Source organism: Triplophysa rosa, linkage group LG24, assembly GCF_024868665.1.
Source record: "Triplophysa rosa linkage group LG24, Trosa_1v2, whole genome shotgun sequence".
In the NCBI taxonomy this organism is placed as follows: domain Eukaryota; kingdom Metazoa; phylum Chordata; class Actinopteri; order Cypriniformes; family Nemacheilidae; genus Triplophysa; species Triplophysa rosa.
In genome coordinates this window covers 15,608,824-15,624,831 of record NC_079913.1, presented here as the reverse complement: position 1 = coordinate 15,624,831, position 16,008 = coordinate 15,608,824, and the positions used below count along the sequence as shown (strand labels likewise).

At 41.0% G+C, this 16,008-nt stretch overlaps 1 protein-coding gene across 2 annotated transcripts; it reads right to left on the bottom strand.

The window, feature by feature from the left end:
- Window positions 1-32: 32 nt before the first annotated feature.
- On the bottom strand, window positions 33-15,981 carry LOC130547719 (potassium voltage-gated channel subfamily A member 5). Of its 2 annotated transcripts, XM_057323957.1 has the most exons (3): window positions 12,224-15,981; window positions 965-1,109; window positions 33-298 (listed from the first exon to the last, which is right to left on the bottom strand). In XM_057323957.1, the coding sequence occupies exon 1, from the start codon at window positions 14,439-14,441 to the stop codon at window positions 12,813-12,815; it is 1,629 nt and encodes a 542-aa protein (XP_057179940.1). In that variant the 5' UTR covers window positions 14,442-15,981; the 3' UTR covers window positions 33-298; window positions 965-1,109; window positions 12,224-12,812. The 2 variants fall into 2 exon arrangements, with proteins under 2 accessions (XP_057179940.1, XP_057179939.1); XM_057323956.1 differs by lacking the exon at window positions 33-298 and having other exon boundaries at window positions 312-1,109.
- Between the last annotated feature and the right edge of the window lie 27 nt (window positions 15,982-16,008).

The window sequence follows — 16,008 nt, the reverse complement described above, 5'->3', positions numbered from 1 at the left end:
CAGAAGATGGCGCTCGCTGCGCTTCCGGCGCACTGAGGTCCGTATTCACTCGTTTTTATGTGGACTATATTAATAAACTAATGTAGGGAATAGTGAATGAGTGTGTAGGGGGCGATTTCGGACACAGCCATAGTTTGCAAAAATGCCAAATGAATGTAAGAATGGGGTCAAAAGCTCAAATCTTACATATCAAAGTAAAATAACTGGTATTTTTCCAAAAATGAAATATTGGTTTTGATCACTAGTTAGGGGTGGGGCATTGTTGGACAGACTCTGCATTCTGCTAACTTTCACAATTCTGTGTTTTTATGGGGAAAAAACACATTTTAAATATGTTAATGATGCATTAATAGGTAAACCTAAAAGTCTAGCACGATTGACAAAAACTGTATTTCTTATGACTTTATTGTTCAGAAATGTGGAATATTGCCGACCTTCATCAATTTTCATGTGCATTTTTAAATCCATCCCTACTTTTCACAAAAGCAGATCTTTTTTAGATTTTCTAATAATTTCCTGCGAAACGGTGGGTCCAGAAAGTGTTTTTGAGATATTTACGCCTATTTTGATGAAAAATAAATATAAGTAGACATCAAGTGAGTCATTTAAATACAGAGCAAAAATAATCTAGGGCACACATGACAGTGTCACAAACAGTTTCAGCAAACATCATCAATGTTGTAGGTGCGCGGTATATGGCTTTCCCCTTTTTAAAAAGTGGCGTTTCTGTTCCCAACAGTCTTTTATCTCTAGATGTCCTTAAAATGAACTTGTATTTAGAGATGAATGCATTAGGAAAATGGACGTGGAAAAGCTTTACAAAAATAACCCGACCCAACTCAACACAAGCGTCCAACATACTTCCACACGAACTTCACACTAAAATAGACAAATATTGCACATTGTGGATTTGTTGTAGGAAATAAACCGATATATCTTCTGGACTCCATGGCTTTACATGCACCTTTAAAAGTTGCCGGTTCAGTCCATAGCTGGCTGTCAGAATCTTTCAATTTGGTCGCAGACGTGCTGCAAATGATTCAGAGGGCTTGATGTGAAGGCACAGATTTCTGCAGACGTGTTCATGGTCGTGGCTCTTCTTCTGGGATCTGCGAAGATGAGAGGAACACAGTGAGAAAGCCAAGCGGAAGAATACCCACATATTCACTTCATTACATGCTTCTCATTTTTAGATTTTTTTCTCCACTATTTTTATGTATAATTCTGCATCTTCATAATCTGTTCTTTAGACATGATGTTTGAGCTGATGGTGAATACATGACCTGCGGGTGGGGCTGAACAAAAGATTAAAGCTCATCGTTACTGGTGTGTGTGTGTTTAGTATATTCATGAACTTTAACCCTTCTAGCAGCTGAGCATCTCCAGCAACATCAATGTTTCCATTTATAATCCGTAAACTCCAATAAAGCTTGATAAAACCATTGCTTTTTGGGTAAAAAAGAACCATCCATTTGTGTGCGTGTGTGTGTTGCACAATATTCGCTTTATAAATCACAGATCACCTGTGTGTACACGCCCATTTTTACCCATAAATAGTCAATGCAAAGCACCTCATGAATGCTGATTCGTATATTAATAAGCCTGCCATCCAATCCGCTTGTTAAGCCTGACGTCACGCACCATAATGAACATAATATACCGTTTCCGGGTCCACCGATGTCAGATGCCATAGAAAAATAACACAAAGATGATCTAAAACTGGCGAAACCCCCCGATCCCATCCTTTATATCCGTAACCAAATCACAAAGGGTCAACACATGAGATTCACTATGATTTACAAAATAATAATTGTTATAATTAATATGAATTATTATTATATTGAAGCCAAAGAAGGTCTCTGCAGCATTTAAATGTTTACAGCATTTAGACAGATCATTAACACCTCATTAAAATCACCTCATTAATTACTGGTGTGCTTCACCTGAGATCACATTTGAAGACATAATCGTAAAAGACGAATGTTTCTTCATTCCTGTTTTGTTATGAACACCATTATAGTTAGAACTGATAACGAGAACATAAAGAGAAACGGTTGTGCGAGAGCTTAATGGCTGTATTTCCAGACTTTGACATTCGATGATCATGCACAGTAACATCTATAAATGAGACCCCTGATCCTTCCTATACGCAGACTACGCAGGTTGCATAGGGCCCCAGTTTCTTCTCCCGCATGTCCTCAATCACAATCACACCTATTCATAATCTTTATATAAACTACGTTTAAAGCAACACTATGAAACATTTGCTCATGGGTTCCCCCGTGTGGTTGATAAGCGCAATTGTCTGTTACCAGTGTTGTAAATAATCTCGCTGTATATGCTTTCCCGCGGGCAGAGCAATTCACATGAATTTGTTAACTAATCCGATGAAACCGGAGGAATGCAGAAACGTTGTTTGGAAACTATTCCGCTGGCAGGGGATGGGCGGGGCTGTGTGTATCGACCCGAACACAGAACACAGAAGTGTGGTTGCAGCCACAATGAGGCTGCTCGGGTAGTGGCGGCAGTAGAATTCGTCCAGTTAAGAGTTGTTCTACCACTGAAATCATTTTAGAGACCTTATTTTAAGGTCGAAAAACTACATAGTTTTGCTTTAAATAACATTCAAAGGGCCTTTTGTAGACCTGGGGCCAAATGTATAAACTTTATTTTGCATGCATGAAATGGGCAATCCATCCACATATCGGGATTTCTTATAAACTTGTATTTTTTACATGATTTTTACATATACGTTTTATACATGAGGCGCCTGGTCTATGGAGAGGATCAGAGATACGTATTTGTGTAGCCTTATCCAGAAAATGCACTTAAATGTTGTTAAGACACAATTAGGCTTTAAAAAATCACAAGCGGGTTATAATTGGTGTGTTTTATGTCATAGAATAAAACGTGAAAATATTTAGAGGTTTTGTTTACCACAGACGTTATTACGGGCGATTTACCAAAAACCCATTCAAAAAACCCATAGACTTTGGAGCAATGGAACCAAAAATGCTAACTCGCTAGTTAATTTATTTATTCTAAACTATTTTAACAGTTTAAACAGTGTCATTCACATCATTAATTCAAATTCGTGCTCCAGCGCATTTGGCTATCAAACTATCAAAAAATACTCCAAACATTTTTCTAAGTTAACTTAATAACGAAATGAAACGAAATATTAATAATTTGCCATTAAAAACAAAACTGAACTATTTAGGTGATGTGGATGGGATTAAACGAAGTGCTTTTGGTGCTAATTAATGAAGGATATTAGAGATATAGCGCAGAAAGATCATAATTATAAATGTCATGGGTGCGTGTGACAGCTCTGTTGTGTAGACGCGCTGCTCATTTGAAACGACAGAAATGGTGTATGTCAAATGTCCCTATATGCAGACTGCTATTTTAGCTGGAAATAATATGGAAGCTGAACATAATGATGCTAACGCCATGAGGTAATGCTATCTGTTTGCTCTGTCGTACACTGATAAATCATGTTTGTACTGGTGGATAACTGCAGTGAATACTTTAACCCTAGTTAGATTTTACTTCCCTCAGACGATCTTGTATTCAGTATGGCTTGCCGACGTCTCAAATCCTGGCCAGTTCGCGTGTCTGCGTTTCAACCGCGAAAGCTGAAACAGTAGCGAGCGAGCGTGCGAGTATGTGTTTGTGCTGAAGCAACAGAGAGGGGATGCATTTCTAGCCGTAAACAATGGCACAACAACGAATCAACGGTGCAGAATTGAACATTATAAATATTATGCTGTTGTAAGAATTTTTTTTGGCTTGTTTTAAGACTGTGGCGGAACAAAATGGACAATGGCGGGCCTTTGTCTTTTTCTCTGTGTCTCTCATGAGACACTTATGGTGAATTTCTGCTTCACTGATTGTTCTAATTTCATCCATTTTTTCCCATGGTCTGCCCCAGTTTTTACTGCTTGAGTAGACGCAAACACTCGCCTGCCGTACCAACGTCAGAAAATCCCTTTCGGAAATTAATTTGATCCTATTAACCTCATTAACTACAAGAAAAAAAAATCCAAGTGAAATCATTATACACTGTTCTCTTCTGCCCTAAAGGTGCCTTCAACATGTTTTTTGTTGTTGTTTAAATATGGAAGATTCGATGTACATAAAAGATCTACTTTTGACAGTTTTGACTACATCCACAAAGTGGCGCTATAGAGCTGGTCAAATTGTTTTCAAAATGCCATCAGTCTGAACGGCATCTGGCAGGCCTGTCAAACATGTCATGCAGAAAAAAATGAGCTGTGCAGTCTATTAATATTGAAACTGCGGGGTCATCGTCGACTCAAACATCCATCTAATGATGCAAAGCAGATTAAAAGCAGCTTTATAGAAATGCTCAGATGAAATGATGGACCTTTCCCTCTCTGACATGTGTGACTTTGGTCATTAGTTATCAAAGTGATGCTAAGAAATATGTTTGCAGATTATCTACGCCATGTGGCCAAGGGTGGATTCCACGTCTTCCACGATTCCACAAGTTTGGTTAGGTGTTTTAAATTCAAAGACAAAGGGAAGATGAAGACCTCCATCAGGATACTGTGTGGCTCGTGTTGTGTGTGTGTGTGTGTGTGTGTGTGTGCGTGCGTGCGTGCATGCGTGTGTGTGTGTTGTAGTGTAGTGTATGGCTGGTGTTTTGTACGTGTGTGTGGGTGCAGTGGAGTGGGATCTCTGCTTGGCATCAATCATACAGTCAGGCCAAATGTTTCTGTTCGTTCTCAGATTTTAATAAAAATACAGTAAAATGTTCAGATGCATTACAATAATGGGAATACCACAATAATGTCACAATGCAAAAAGATTATTGATTCGACAATGGGCTTGATGTTCTTAAAAGAACAGTTCACCAAAAAACAACTTGTATATGACTTTCTTTCTTTAGTTAAAGGACTCATAAAATGAGCACTTTCAACAAGATGGTATGATTTATTAGGGTCTTCATGAAATGTCTGGAACATATTTTGCTTAAAAACACTCAATGTCTGTGTAAACAAAACCCTTCTTGCCTCGTCACAAACAGCTCTGCTCACAGCAACCCGTTTTGGTGCATGTCTCTTTAACTGGTAATGAGTTACAGCGAACCCCACCCCCCTTCTGTCCGGCGTGTCAACACAACACACGTGTAGTACTGCCATGGCAATGGTTTAGCTAAATTATGTTTCCTGAACTCCTCTGCGGTTAGTTTCCTTTTAAACGTCTCAAATCATTTGTCCAGAGACTAAAAAATCCGTCACAGCAAACAGCGCTCACGTTGTGTGTGTATGCTCGCCTAAAATCCACGGAATGCGCACCTGCAGATCTCAGCGGAATTACGTGGATTTTAGCGCTTGTCATTGACAAGTTATAATGTTACACACATGTTACAACGTGAGAGCATAACTAGTATGCTGTGACAGATTTTTCAGCCTAAGGACGAATGATTTGAGACGTTTAAAGGGAACCCGGTGTATAGAGAGATGTATGGCTTAATGCGTTGTAATAGCCTTACACTACTAGCATTTGTCGTTAGAAACACATCAAATACTTTCAGTTCTTAATAAAACCCTAAATGTAATACTCATTTTAACCTAAGGAGGCCGCCATGTTCTTTTTCGATGACGTAAACTGGTTGCACGCAGAGCTAGGCAGCCAAACTAAACACCGACACACTAATCAGTTCTTCAGTAAATATAAGGTTCTGTATATATATATATATATATATATATACACGTGTGTAACAATATTCACAGCAAGGACGAAGGAGGAGGGAACCGGCGAACGTTGAACAACAAAACTTTAATAAAATAAACAAACAACAAAACGAAAGTAACATGCCGGCAGCTCCCTCACGGTCGACTGCCGGTCACACATAATAAAACATAACGTAAAGTCCAGGCCTGGTTCTCTCTCGTCCTTTACTGTTGTCGCTCCTCCTTTTATATAATGCTAAAAAAAGAAAGAAAATAAAGACGCTATTTGGTGTATTTTCCTACATTTTAATATTGTTTGTCAGAAACAACACAAACATGCATATTAACATGCAAAATAATTTCTAATTTATCATATACACGATGTTTCAGCCATTATACAATGCATTTTATCCAGATTTTGACTTTTTGATGTTGATTTATGAACATCAGTAGCCTAACGTTATTGTCTCCCTCGGTCATTAGCTGACGGGGGCTAATATTCACGTGTGCTCTAATACAGAATAAATAACCAAACCGCAAGCATTATTATTGTGTTTATCAGTATATTCTCATAATGTATAAAGTATACGATTATGGTGGATGCTGATGTCTTAAATCGTCTTAAATGTCTCAAAGGCGGTAGTTTAAAGCTGTGATTTAACGCACGCTCACCTAGAACAGACGTCTAATACTGGACGCGTTCTTCTTTTATGGCTGGCAGGCTGGCTTGTGTCAAGAGGACATACCGCCACCTGCTGTCCCTGTGTGTTTGTATATCTGATCTTATGTTTTACGTGTCATATCTTACTGTTATATATGGAAAACGTGTGTGCTTCGCTGTTGCGAAAGAGAACAGGTTTAGGTCGCAACCATTTGACATCACGGATTCTGACGCAAAAAATGGCGGCCTCCAAGTAAAAATATTTTTTCAAAGTTTATGAATACTGTGACAGTTACACTGTTTTTTTATTTCACAATTATAAAGTCAATGCCATTGTTCATATATTAAGCCATACATCGCTCTATACCCAGGGATCCTTTTAAAACGAACCTAACCGCCCCTGTTCATTAGCAACAAACAGCTTGCCGCAGCTGAACATATTAACGCACATAATGTATTAACATACAGTACATACACTGTAAAACAATTCCCTGTTAAATTACAGTAAACAACTGGCAGCTATGTATATTTGCCAGCACATAGCTGTAATTTCACAGCATACCTACTGTAATCTGCAACAACAGTTTATTACTGTAAAAGACATTATAATTTGCACAATATAATACTGTTATTTTAGTGTTCCTGCTGTGATTTCCATTAATTGTTTTTTACCAGAGGTGGGACCAAGTCATTGTTTTCAAAATGAATAATATTTCCAGTCATAATTCTCCTTGAGATGACACTCTGTTGTTACCTCACTGTGCTAAAGCTGGACATTTAAAAACAAGTTTGCTCAGTGAAATAGGTAACCTAAATATCTCCAAATCAAATCTCTGAAGTATTAAACTGACCTTGTTTTCCTCTTCCACCTCACTGTGCCAATGGAAACCATTACACCTTCATACAACCTAAAAGAGACACTCAACTCGCTCACAACTTTATATTTCATACGCTTTCTCAAACTCATAAGAATTCATTTGCATTCGTCTGCTGTTTCATAAATCATCTCAGTATTGTGTTCAGGCATCTCGGATTGCTCCATCAAACACATTCATTTGTGTCTTTAAACAGCTGGGTTCATTTACTCTGAATTATTTAAATCTGTCTGCGGGTCATGATGGACGTCTATTGTTTTGTAAAGGACTCATAATGTCCAGCAACCCTCCCCATCCCAAAAGACGCACGTGCACCTTAGAAGAAATCTAAAAGCGAGCTATCTGAATGCTATCACTCGAGTCATGAGGTCATCTTCAAAGATCACTTTAGCTCTTGCTATTAGAGAGATTTTCTTTTCTAAATGAAAGGCCGAGTGACGGTCAGAGATGAAGAGCAGGTTATATAAGAGACCCATAATGATGGTGTCCTCTCATGTCAGGATGCGACATCCATCACAACCGCAACCGAAACAGCTCCTGAATGTGTTTCAGCGTTAACGTCTGATGGTCTGAAGACAATCTCGCCTTGAAATTGAGAAACAGAGTGTTTCGTTTTCATTTATTTTTTATGAGTACGCTGTATTTCTTAAAACAAGAATCACTGATTTTAACAGTTTAATCTACGATTGTTTTCCGAATCTGATGCAGCTTCACAAAGAGTGTGTTTTTAAAGGATGAAGCTGTCCAATGCAAATGAAACCCTGCTCGATGTTTTACTTAGTCATTGCAACACAATCATCTAAACATCGTAGTTGTAGAATTATTCTGGAATTATTATATGCTCTTGCTAATACAAGATTATGGTGCACAATCATTTGAATGAAAACAACACGCAGAACACAGACGGGCAGATGACGGTCCACGTGAGCTACATCATAAATTACTGTCAGATTGTTCCGCTGGTCATTCACATATGAAGAGTTTGTTGCGTTTAAAGTTCGGCTTTAAAACACGCACGAGTCAATGCGCGTGATCTTCGTCAATAAAGAAACATAAAGCCGGTCACGCGCAGTAGCGCACCACACAGAGCTTGCGTGTCATTTTCTGTCTGCTGGTTTTGAGCTGTTCTTGTTATATTTATTACTTTCAGCCTTACTTATGGCGGGCTTACATGATCGTCCTTTGATAACAGCTAGAGTGAGTGCAAGCACTGAAGAGCGCCAGATATTTCGGCTTTTATTTATTTCGGTGCATCACTAATAAAAGTGCAGAGAAACACCAGAACGCTGCGGTTAGGTTCGTTTTAAACGTCTCAAATCATTCGTCAGTAGGCTGAAAATCTGTCACAGCATACTAGTTATGCTCTCACGTTGTGTGTGTAACGTTATAACTTGTCAACGTCAAGCGCTAAAATCCACGTAATTCCGCTGGGATCTGCAGGTGTGCATTCCGTGGATTTTAGGCAAGCATACACGCACAACGTGAGCGCTGTTTGACAGATTTGTTAGTCTCTGGACAAATGATTTGAGACGTTTAAAGGGAAACTAACCGCAGAGGAGTTCAGGAAACATAATTTAGCTAAACCATTGCCATGGCAGTACTGCACCTGTGTTGTGTTGACACGCCGGACAGAAGGGGGTGGGGTGCGCAGTAACTCATTACCATTTAAAGAGACATGCACCAAAATGGGTTGCTGTCAGTTTAGCTGTTTTTGACGAGGCAAGAAGGGTGTTGTTTACACAGCCATTGAGTGTTTTTAAGCAAAATATGTTCCAGACATTTCAGGAAGACCCTAATAAATCATACCAACTTGTTTAATGAGTCCTTTAACAAACCTTAAGTGTTTAAATTAACGTGCAAGTCATCTAAAACATATAGCAAGCCCCATACAACAACATACCAAAAAAAACCTAGCAAATGCAGCTACCCCCTGACATCCACACAGACAACATTAGCAACACAAACATTAGCAACACCCAAAACACCTTTGAAACCATTTGCAATACTTAAGTAGCAACATGCTGGCTACAACCAGAAAAACTTAGCAATCATAAAACAACACCCTGATGGCCACGGCAACACCTTAGCAACCAAATAACAACGCCAAACAAAGAGAACGATTTATTAGCCATATAACAACACCCTGGCAATCACCTGGAATACCTTAGCAACCCTACAGCGACAAACCCGGCATCCAGAACACCTTAGCAACTGTATAACAGCACCCTGGCAACAACCCAGAACACTTTAGCAACCGTACAGCATATAAACAAATATATATATATATATATATATATATGGTAACAAATGTATCATTAACTTTTTGCTTATTTCATGCATATTGCTTGAATATTACTATGTTTAAAGCACATACAGTATGAATGCCTTATTCTGCATTAGTTTATTCTACATCCCTTAATCCTACCCAATACCTACACCTAAAAACTATCTTATAAGCAGTAATTAGGAGTTTATTGAGGCAAAAGTCGTAGTTAATAGTAACCTATTCTAAAGTGTGACCATATACAGTATTGTGTCACGATGCTGTCATGATTCTGCCTCTTGTGGTCATGTTTTTCTTAGTGTCCTTGTGTCAGGATCATGACAGGCCCACGTGTTTAGTGTGAGAGAGACATGGCATTGTTTGTTTTGACATGCCATGCGCTGTCTCCGGTCTCGTCTCTGTCCCCGCCCTCTGGTTTCCTCATCATTGATTGTTCATGATTTCATGCCCTGCACCTGTTCCCCTCTTGATTTGGTTCCCTATTTAATGCCCTTGTGTTTGCTGTCCTGTGCCGCTTCCTTTTGCTCTGTTTCCCTGTCGTGTGATATACCTTGCCTTGATTCCTGTGGATTATCCTGTTGCTTTGTTTTTTTGCCCCCTCGTGGGAAGTCTTTGTTTGTAGTTTGTTTGTTTTGTTGACGTTTTCCCCATCGTGGGTCTTTTGTTTGATTTATTAAACGCATAAGTTTTGTACCGCTGCGTGCGCCTGGGTTCTCTTCCGTGAACATTTGTGACAGATGCAGTCTGTGTTTGCCCTGTGTATTGTGGATTTTTTGTTCATTCCTGTCCTGTGTCATATCTTGTAGTCCTTTGTAGTTCTGTTTTCTATTGGTTCTTTGTGATTGTCTACCCGGGTGTTTCTTGTCTGCTTGTTACCCTCATTCGTTCTGTCTATATAAGCCCTTCCATTTGTTGGTCATTGTTTTGTCATGTTACCTGTGTTTCCTTCATTACCTGACTTGTGTTCTTTGTTTTGTTTACTTCATTAAACTCGTTGTTTGCAAGTGGATCCGCTCTCTGCCTAGTGACTGCACCGTTACATATTATAATTTTAACGGTGTACATTTCTGGAATGCGAACCACCAGTAACAAGTGTGATACTACTGCACTGCTAAATCAATCTTGAAATCAGAATTTCATCTCATTCACAAATTCGTCGGGTCTTATTGTGCACAACTTATCTGTCCAGTTTCATCTTCTAAATATAAAAGTGGTTTGATAATCTTTTACTAATACTGAATTATTGTTTCACCCTTGAAGCCAATGTTCTCTTCTACTGGTGGTAAAAAAATAACTAACAAATTCAAGCCTGATGGATAAATTAAGGCCCCGCTTTACATTATTTCCCACCAAATGATGTTATTTCCCATTATCTGATTGTATTAGTATATGCAAACAATCCTTTATGATGCCAGAGCTTACAGAACTAATGAAGACACGAGGCACACTTGCATCCATTGGAGTTGTTCCAAATCTGTACAAGTTTCTTTGTTCTGATGAACACAGAGAAAGATATTTGGAAGAATGCTCATAACCAGACAGATCTTGCCCTCCATTGACTCCCATAGTAGGAAACATTTCTTTATAATCTCTATATAATCAGTTCTGGGGCACTTTTGACTACCATTGTATTTTTTCCTACTAGGGCAGTCAATGGGGGGCATAATTCTTCCAAACATCTTTCTCTGTGTTCATCAGAACAAAGAAATTTCTACAGATTTGGAACAACTCGAAAGCGAGTAAACGATGACAGAATTTTCTTTTTTGGGTGAAGTATCCCTTTAAAATGATACTTCTATAGCTTTTTGTCTTGGAGACGCATGAGGAACCAAGAAGCTTAATGAAGCCGACCGGTCAAGCCTGACCGTGAAAGACAATACATTTCAGTCTACCACGCGTGTCCAGTCTCCAAAACTCTTCTGAGCCGCATCTACATCGCAGCTCGGGAGCAAACCACATCTCCAGTCTTGTGAGACCCAAACGCCGGAGGGACACTTTTCATAAAGAGTCAACCGGTATTACTTAACAGCACATTCCAGCAAAACCACAGACGTTCTCATTGTAGAGCGACGGCACACAACTGTCTGGACGTTTGCAACATCGCAGGTGAAGATTGTATAACACTTTTTTTTCCCGCTGTCACAGTATTTGTTCACATGAACCACAATAGTCACAGTGCGCGTGCAGCTGTCTCGTGTATCTATGCAACCAAAACAAGCATAAAGCACGCAGCAAACACACGCACGCATACTCGAAGGTTATGTGATATAACCTATAACAGGGCCATATCTAATCCTCTGTGAAACAAGATACGTTACCCCTCATAGCACAGCCTTGTCCGTGATCTCGCTTGGCACATCCACCCACCCACGCACACACCTACACAAACACACACACACACTTCCCTTTGCTTCCCTGCACCTGCTAAAAACTCTCTTTCACAATTTAAAGACGTTTCATAGCCTGCATGCAGCGTTAACGTTTACACCCCGTCGCCCTGAATAAATATGAATACGCAGCTGTTTACACCCATATACGTCTACAATCGTGACACGAGGAATGCTGTACAAATCACAACAGCGTCATGTTTTCATAACTACATGAAATCATTGAGTATTATTATTATTATGGGTTATAATGCATTGCACTCCACAAAAATACTATACGTGTTTTAAGGATACAGCATAAAGAGTTCACAGACCTTATTTGAGAGCGGACGAAGTTTTCTGTATGACCATCATCATCTGTTGTGGCGTCTCCATCCCATCCATCAGTCTTGAATCGCAAAGTCTTCTTTAAATGGCCCTTTTCATGTACCAGTCAGATCCGTGAATCGTTGTTTCAAAGAGTAGTGAATAAATAATGATATAACATACCGACGAAACTCACATCAACTGTGTTTTAGACCAGCAACGACATTGTTATTGAATGAGATCCTAAATGTTTAACACCAAACAGATCATTTAGGGAAACGTGGCTCTTAAAAAGCATTAAAACATCAGTTTGGCGTTTCGCATACTAGAGTAAAGGGCTGGATTTAAGAGGACTTAAGGCTTGTTATACAGTTAGTTAAAAATGTAACTTTCTAAGAGTTCATATACTGTTTGTACATGTTTTAATCAATCGTGTTTGCATATAGCACGTCTTTCAAACGTGACACTGTAACGTTTGGGAAAGCTGCTGATGATGAAGAGATCAAAGGATTAAAATGCGCTTCAGAAAAACAACTTTCCAGGATTGATTGCGTGCGCATTAACGTCTGCATCCGCTGATGGAGATCATTCAGAAGCCTAAAGATCTGTTTCTCTTGTGTCCAAGCAAAATGCGTAAAGGGAGCGTTTGATGTCCATCCTGCTGTTTGCTTTGATGTCAGTCTTCTCCGCGGGCGCGCTCGCGTCCGCGTCGCGTTCTCCGTCTTTCGAGCCGAGGGACGGTTTGCTCAGCGCGGGGTGTTCCTCGCACGCCCCGCCGTCTGGCTCGTCCCTGAGAGACGCTTGGTCCTGGTCCGTTTCCCGGTGGTAGAAATAGTTAAAGTTGGACACGATGACGGGCACCGGGAGCGCGATGGTCAGCACGCCCGCGATGGCGCAGAGGGAGCCCACGATCTTCCCCCCCACGGTCACCGGCCTCATGTCTCCGTAGCCGACGGTCGTCATGGTGACCACAGCCCACCAGAAGGCATCCGGGATGCTGGAGAAGTGCGACTCGGGTTCGTCGGCCTCGGCGAAGAAGACGGCGCTGGAGAACAAGATGACCCCGATGAACAGAAAGAAGATGAGGAGCCCGAGCTCCCGCATGCTCGCCTGCAGGGTCTTGCCCAGGATCTGGAGACCCTTGGAGTGTCTGGAGAGCTTGAAGATGCGGAACACCCGCACCAGGCGGATGACCCTCAGGATGGCCAGAGACATGGCCTGCTGCCCGTTGTTGTGCTCCTGACCCTGCTGCTCCACGAGCTCCGTGCCCAGCGTGATGAAGTAGGGCATGATGGACATGATGTCGATTATGTTCATGACGGTCTTGGAAAACTCCGACTTGCTGGGACACGCGAAGAAGCGCACGAAGAGCTCGAAGGTGAACCAGATCACGCACGTGGTTTCGATGATGAAGAACGGGTCGCTGAAGGTGAGCGACGGGCGCTCCTGCGTGCCGTTGATCGCGCGGCTCGCCACGGCCAGCTCGCGCTCGTCGCGAAACTCCGGCAAAGTTTCCAGACAGAAAGTGATGATGGATATGGTGATGACGATCACGGACACGATCGCGATGCCGCGGGCGGGACCCGAGCTTTCGGGGTACTCGAAGATGAGCCACACTTGCTTCTGAAACTCGTTTTGAGGCAACGGCTTCTCCTCCTCTTTGATGAAGCCCTCGTCCTCGCGGAAGCGGTCCATCGCGTCTTCGCCCAGCTGATAAAAGCGGACCTCGTCCGCGAACACGTCGATCGACACGTTGACAGGTCGACGGATCTTGCCGCCCGACTGGTAGAAATAAAGAATCCCGTCAAAACTCGGCCGGTTGCGGTCGAAGAAATACTCGTTCCTGAGGGGGTCGAAATACTTGATCCTCTTGTCGGGATCTCCAAGTAGAGTGTCGGGAAACTGGTTGAGCGTGCCCAGTTGCGTCTCGAACCTCAGTCCGGCGATGTTGATGAGAACTCGCTCGTTGCTCTCGTGGTCGATGTCCACGTGGAGGACGTCCTCGTCGAACAGATGGGGACTGTAATAATCCACCGTGTTCTCCGTGGAGCCCGTCGTGTTGTTCATGTCGTTGATTTTCCACAGGCTCGCGTTGTTGGGTGCCGTTCGAAGCGAGCGCGGATGGTCCAGGGAATTTTGGTTTTGGTTGGTTTCTCCATCACCTCCTCCGTCCCCTCTCTTGTCAAAACTCACCAAAGCTATCTCCATGTCCGAGCCATTCAGCATTCACGTCGAAAAGACCAGTGGAGTTAAATTCCAAAGCGCCCCGCGTACATCCATGATGGTTTACTTTGCCGTTACACTGACACGCTTCGGATAAAACTGTGCATTCTAATCCAAAGCTCCTCCCGTCAGTCTGGAAAACACTTGCGCGCGCGCTGGAGAGTGAAAGCAGAGAAAGGATTCACGCGAGACTCGGTGCGTTCGAACCGTTCAAAGAAAGCGTTCAGCGTGCTTATGAAGGCACATAGCAATAAACAACAACACTCAAATAAATATGGTTCAGTTATAAGAACATTGATACTGAGAACATTATTTTGCGATGACGCTGAAACACATGGTTTAAACGAGCCGTTACGCACAGCCGAACAGTGTCTCTTGGGGACAGAGAGAGAGAGAGCGAGTGCTCTTTCAATCACATGTGTCATCTGTCGTTTTGTTTACAAACCCTCGAACGGAAAAGAACAACGCATCCATATACCGCAGTGAGATGATAAAAATGCAATTATCATTTCAATGAAACATTCTGCCATGAAGAATCAACCCAATTCAGAATGATTTGAAGTAGTGTGCGTTTTCTGTTTCATTTCAGTGGGGGTTTTTCAGCAGGGATGTAGTTTATAGAATATGGACTGTTATTTCAGGAGTCTTCTGGCATCTGTGTTCACGCATGACTTGATGTTATTTTGCCTCGGTCTTGAGTTGCATCACCGCATTAAGCGCCGTGCGTGTGTGTTTGAGTACATCATTGTATTGCATTTTGAAGGGCCGGTAAGTTCTGGCCACGACGGAGAGATGACTGCGTCTATTTATGTTTGTCCTATTTAAACGCTTGCATTCGGACGACACTCATAGTTCTATAGCCTATATGTGCTAACTGAGATTGCATTACAATTTCATGCACGAGATTCTTATCAACTCACCCTAAACGTGCCATGTTCAAACCTGATTGTGTACCTGATTTTTTTCAGAAGACCAAAGGTCAATTATCTTAACATTTGTGAGATTTAAAAAAGTTGTCTTTTACATGAATATATTTATAGATAATTATCACGTTTCAAAGCAGTTTTTAATATGGACTCATGTATTAGATACAGCCGTGGGAAAACATGTAAGAGACCATTACGCATGTTTCTGTGTTGTATTTCAACAAAATCAAACCTCAGGAGTGACATAAAGTCATCCAACAGCAATGTGAAAGACTGACAGCGTGACAAGACGCACGAAAACGGTGCTAAAAATGTATTTTGTTGAACTTTTCCTAAACACATGTAGAAATATGACTGTTGTGCTGCTTAAAAGTGAATCTGAACTTGTTTTCTTTGCAGTATTTGAGATCTGAAAAAAATCCAGAGCACCTATTCTGTTCTTTTCACCTGTTTGTCCAGTTTTCAGTTTCTTAAAATAAATGCATAAATATTTGTATTCAAAATTTGGTAAAGGAATTGTTAGTATAGTTCACAGAATGAAACATTAATAATTCAGAAATTCTCTTAATTATTTCCGTGGCTTTATATAAACTATAATTATATTGAAATGCATTTGTTCTTATACATTTTTGAGATAGGTTTTA

Coding starts and splice junctions, on each gene's coding strand:
- LOC130547719 (XM_057323957.1), bottom strand. CDS start 14,441: ATGCTGAATGGCTCGGACATGGAGATAGCTTTGGTGAGTTTTGACAAG.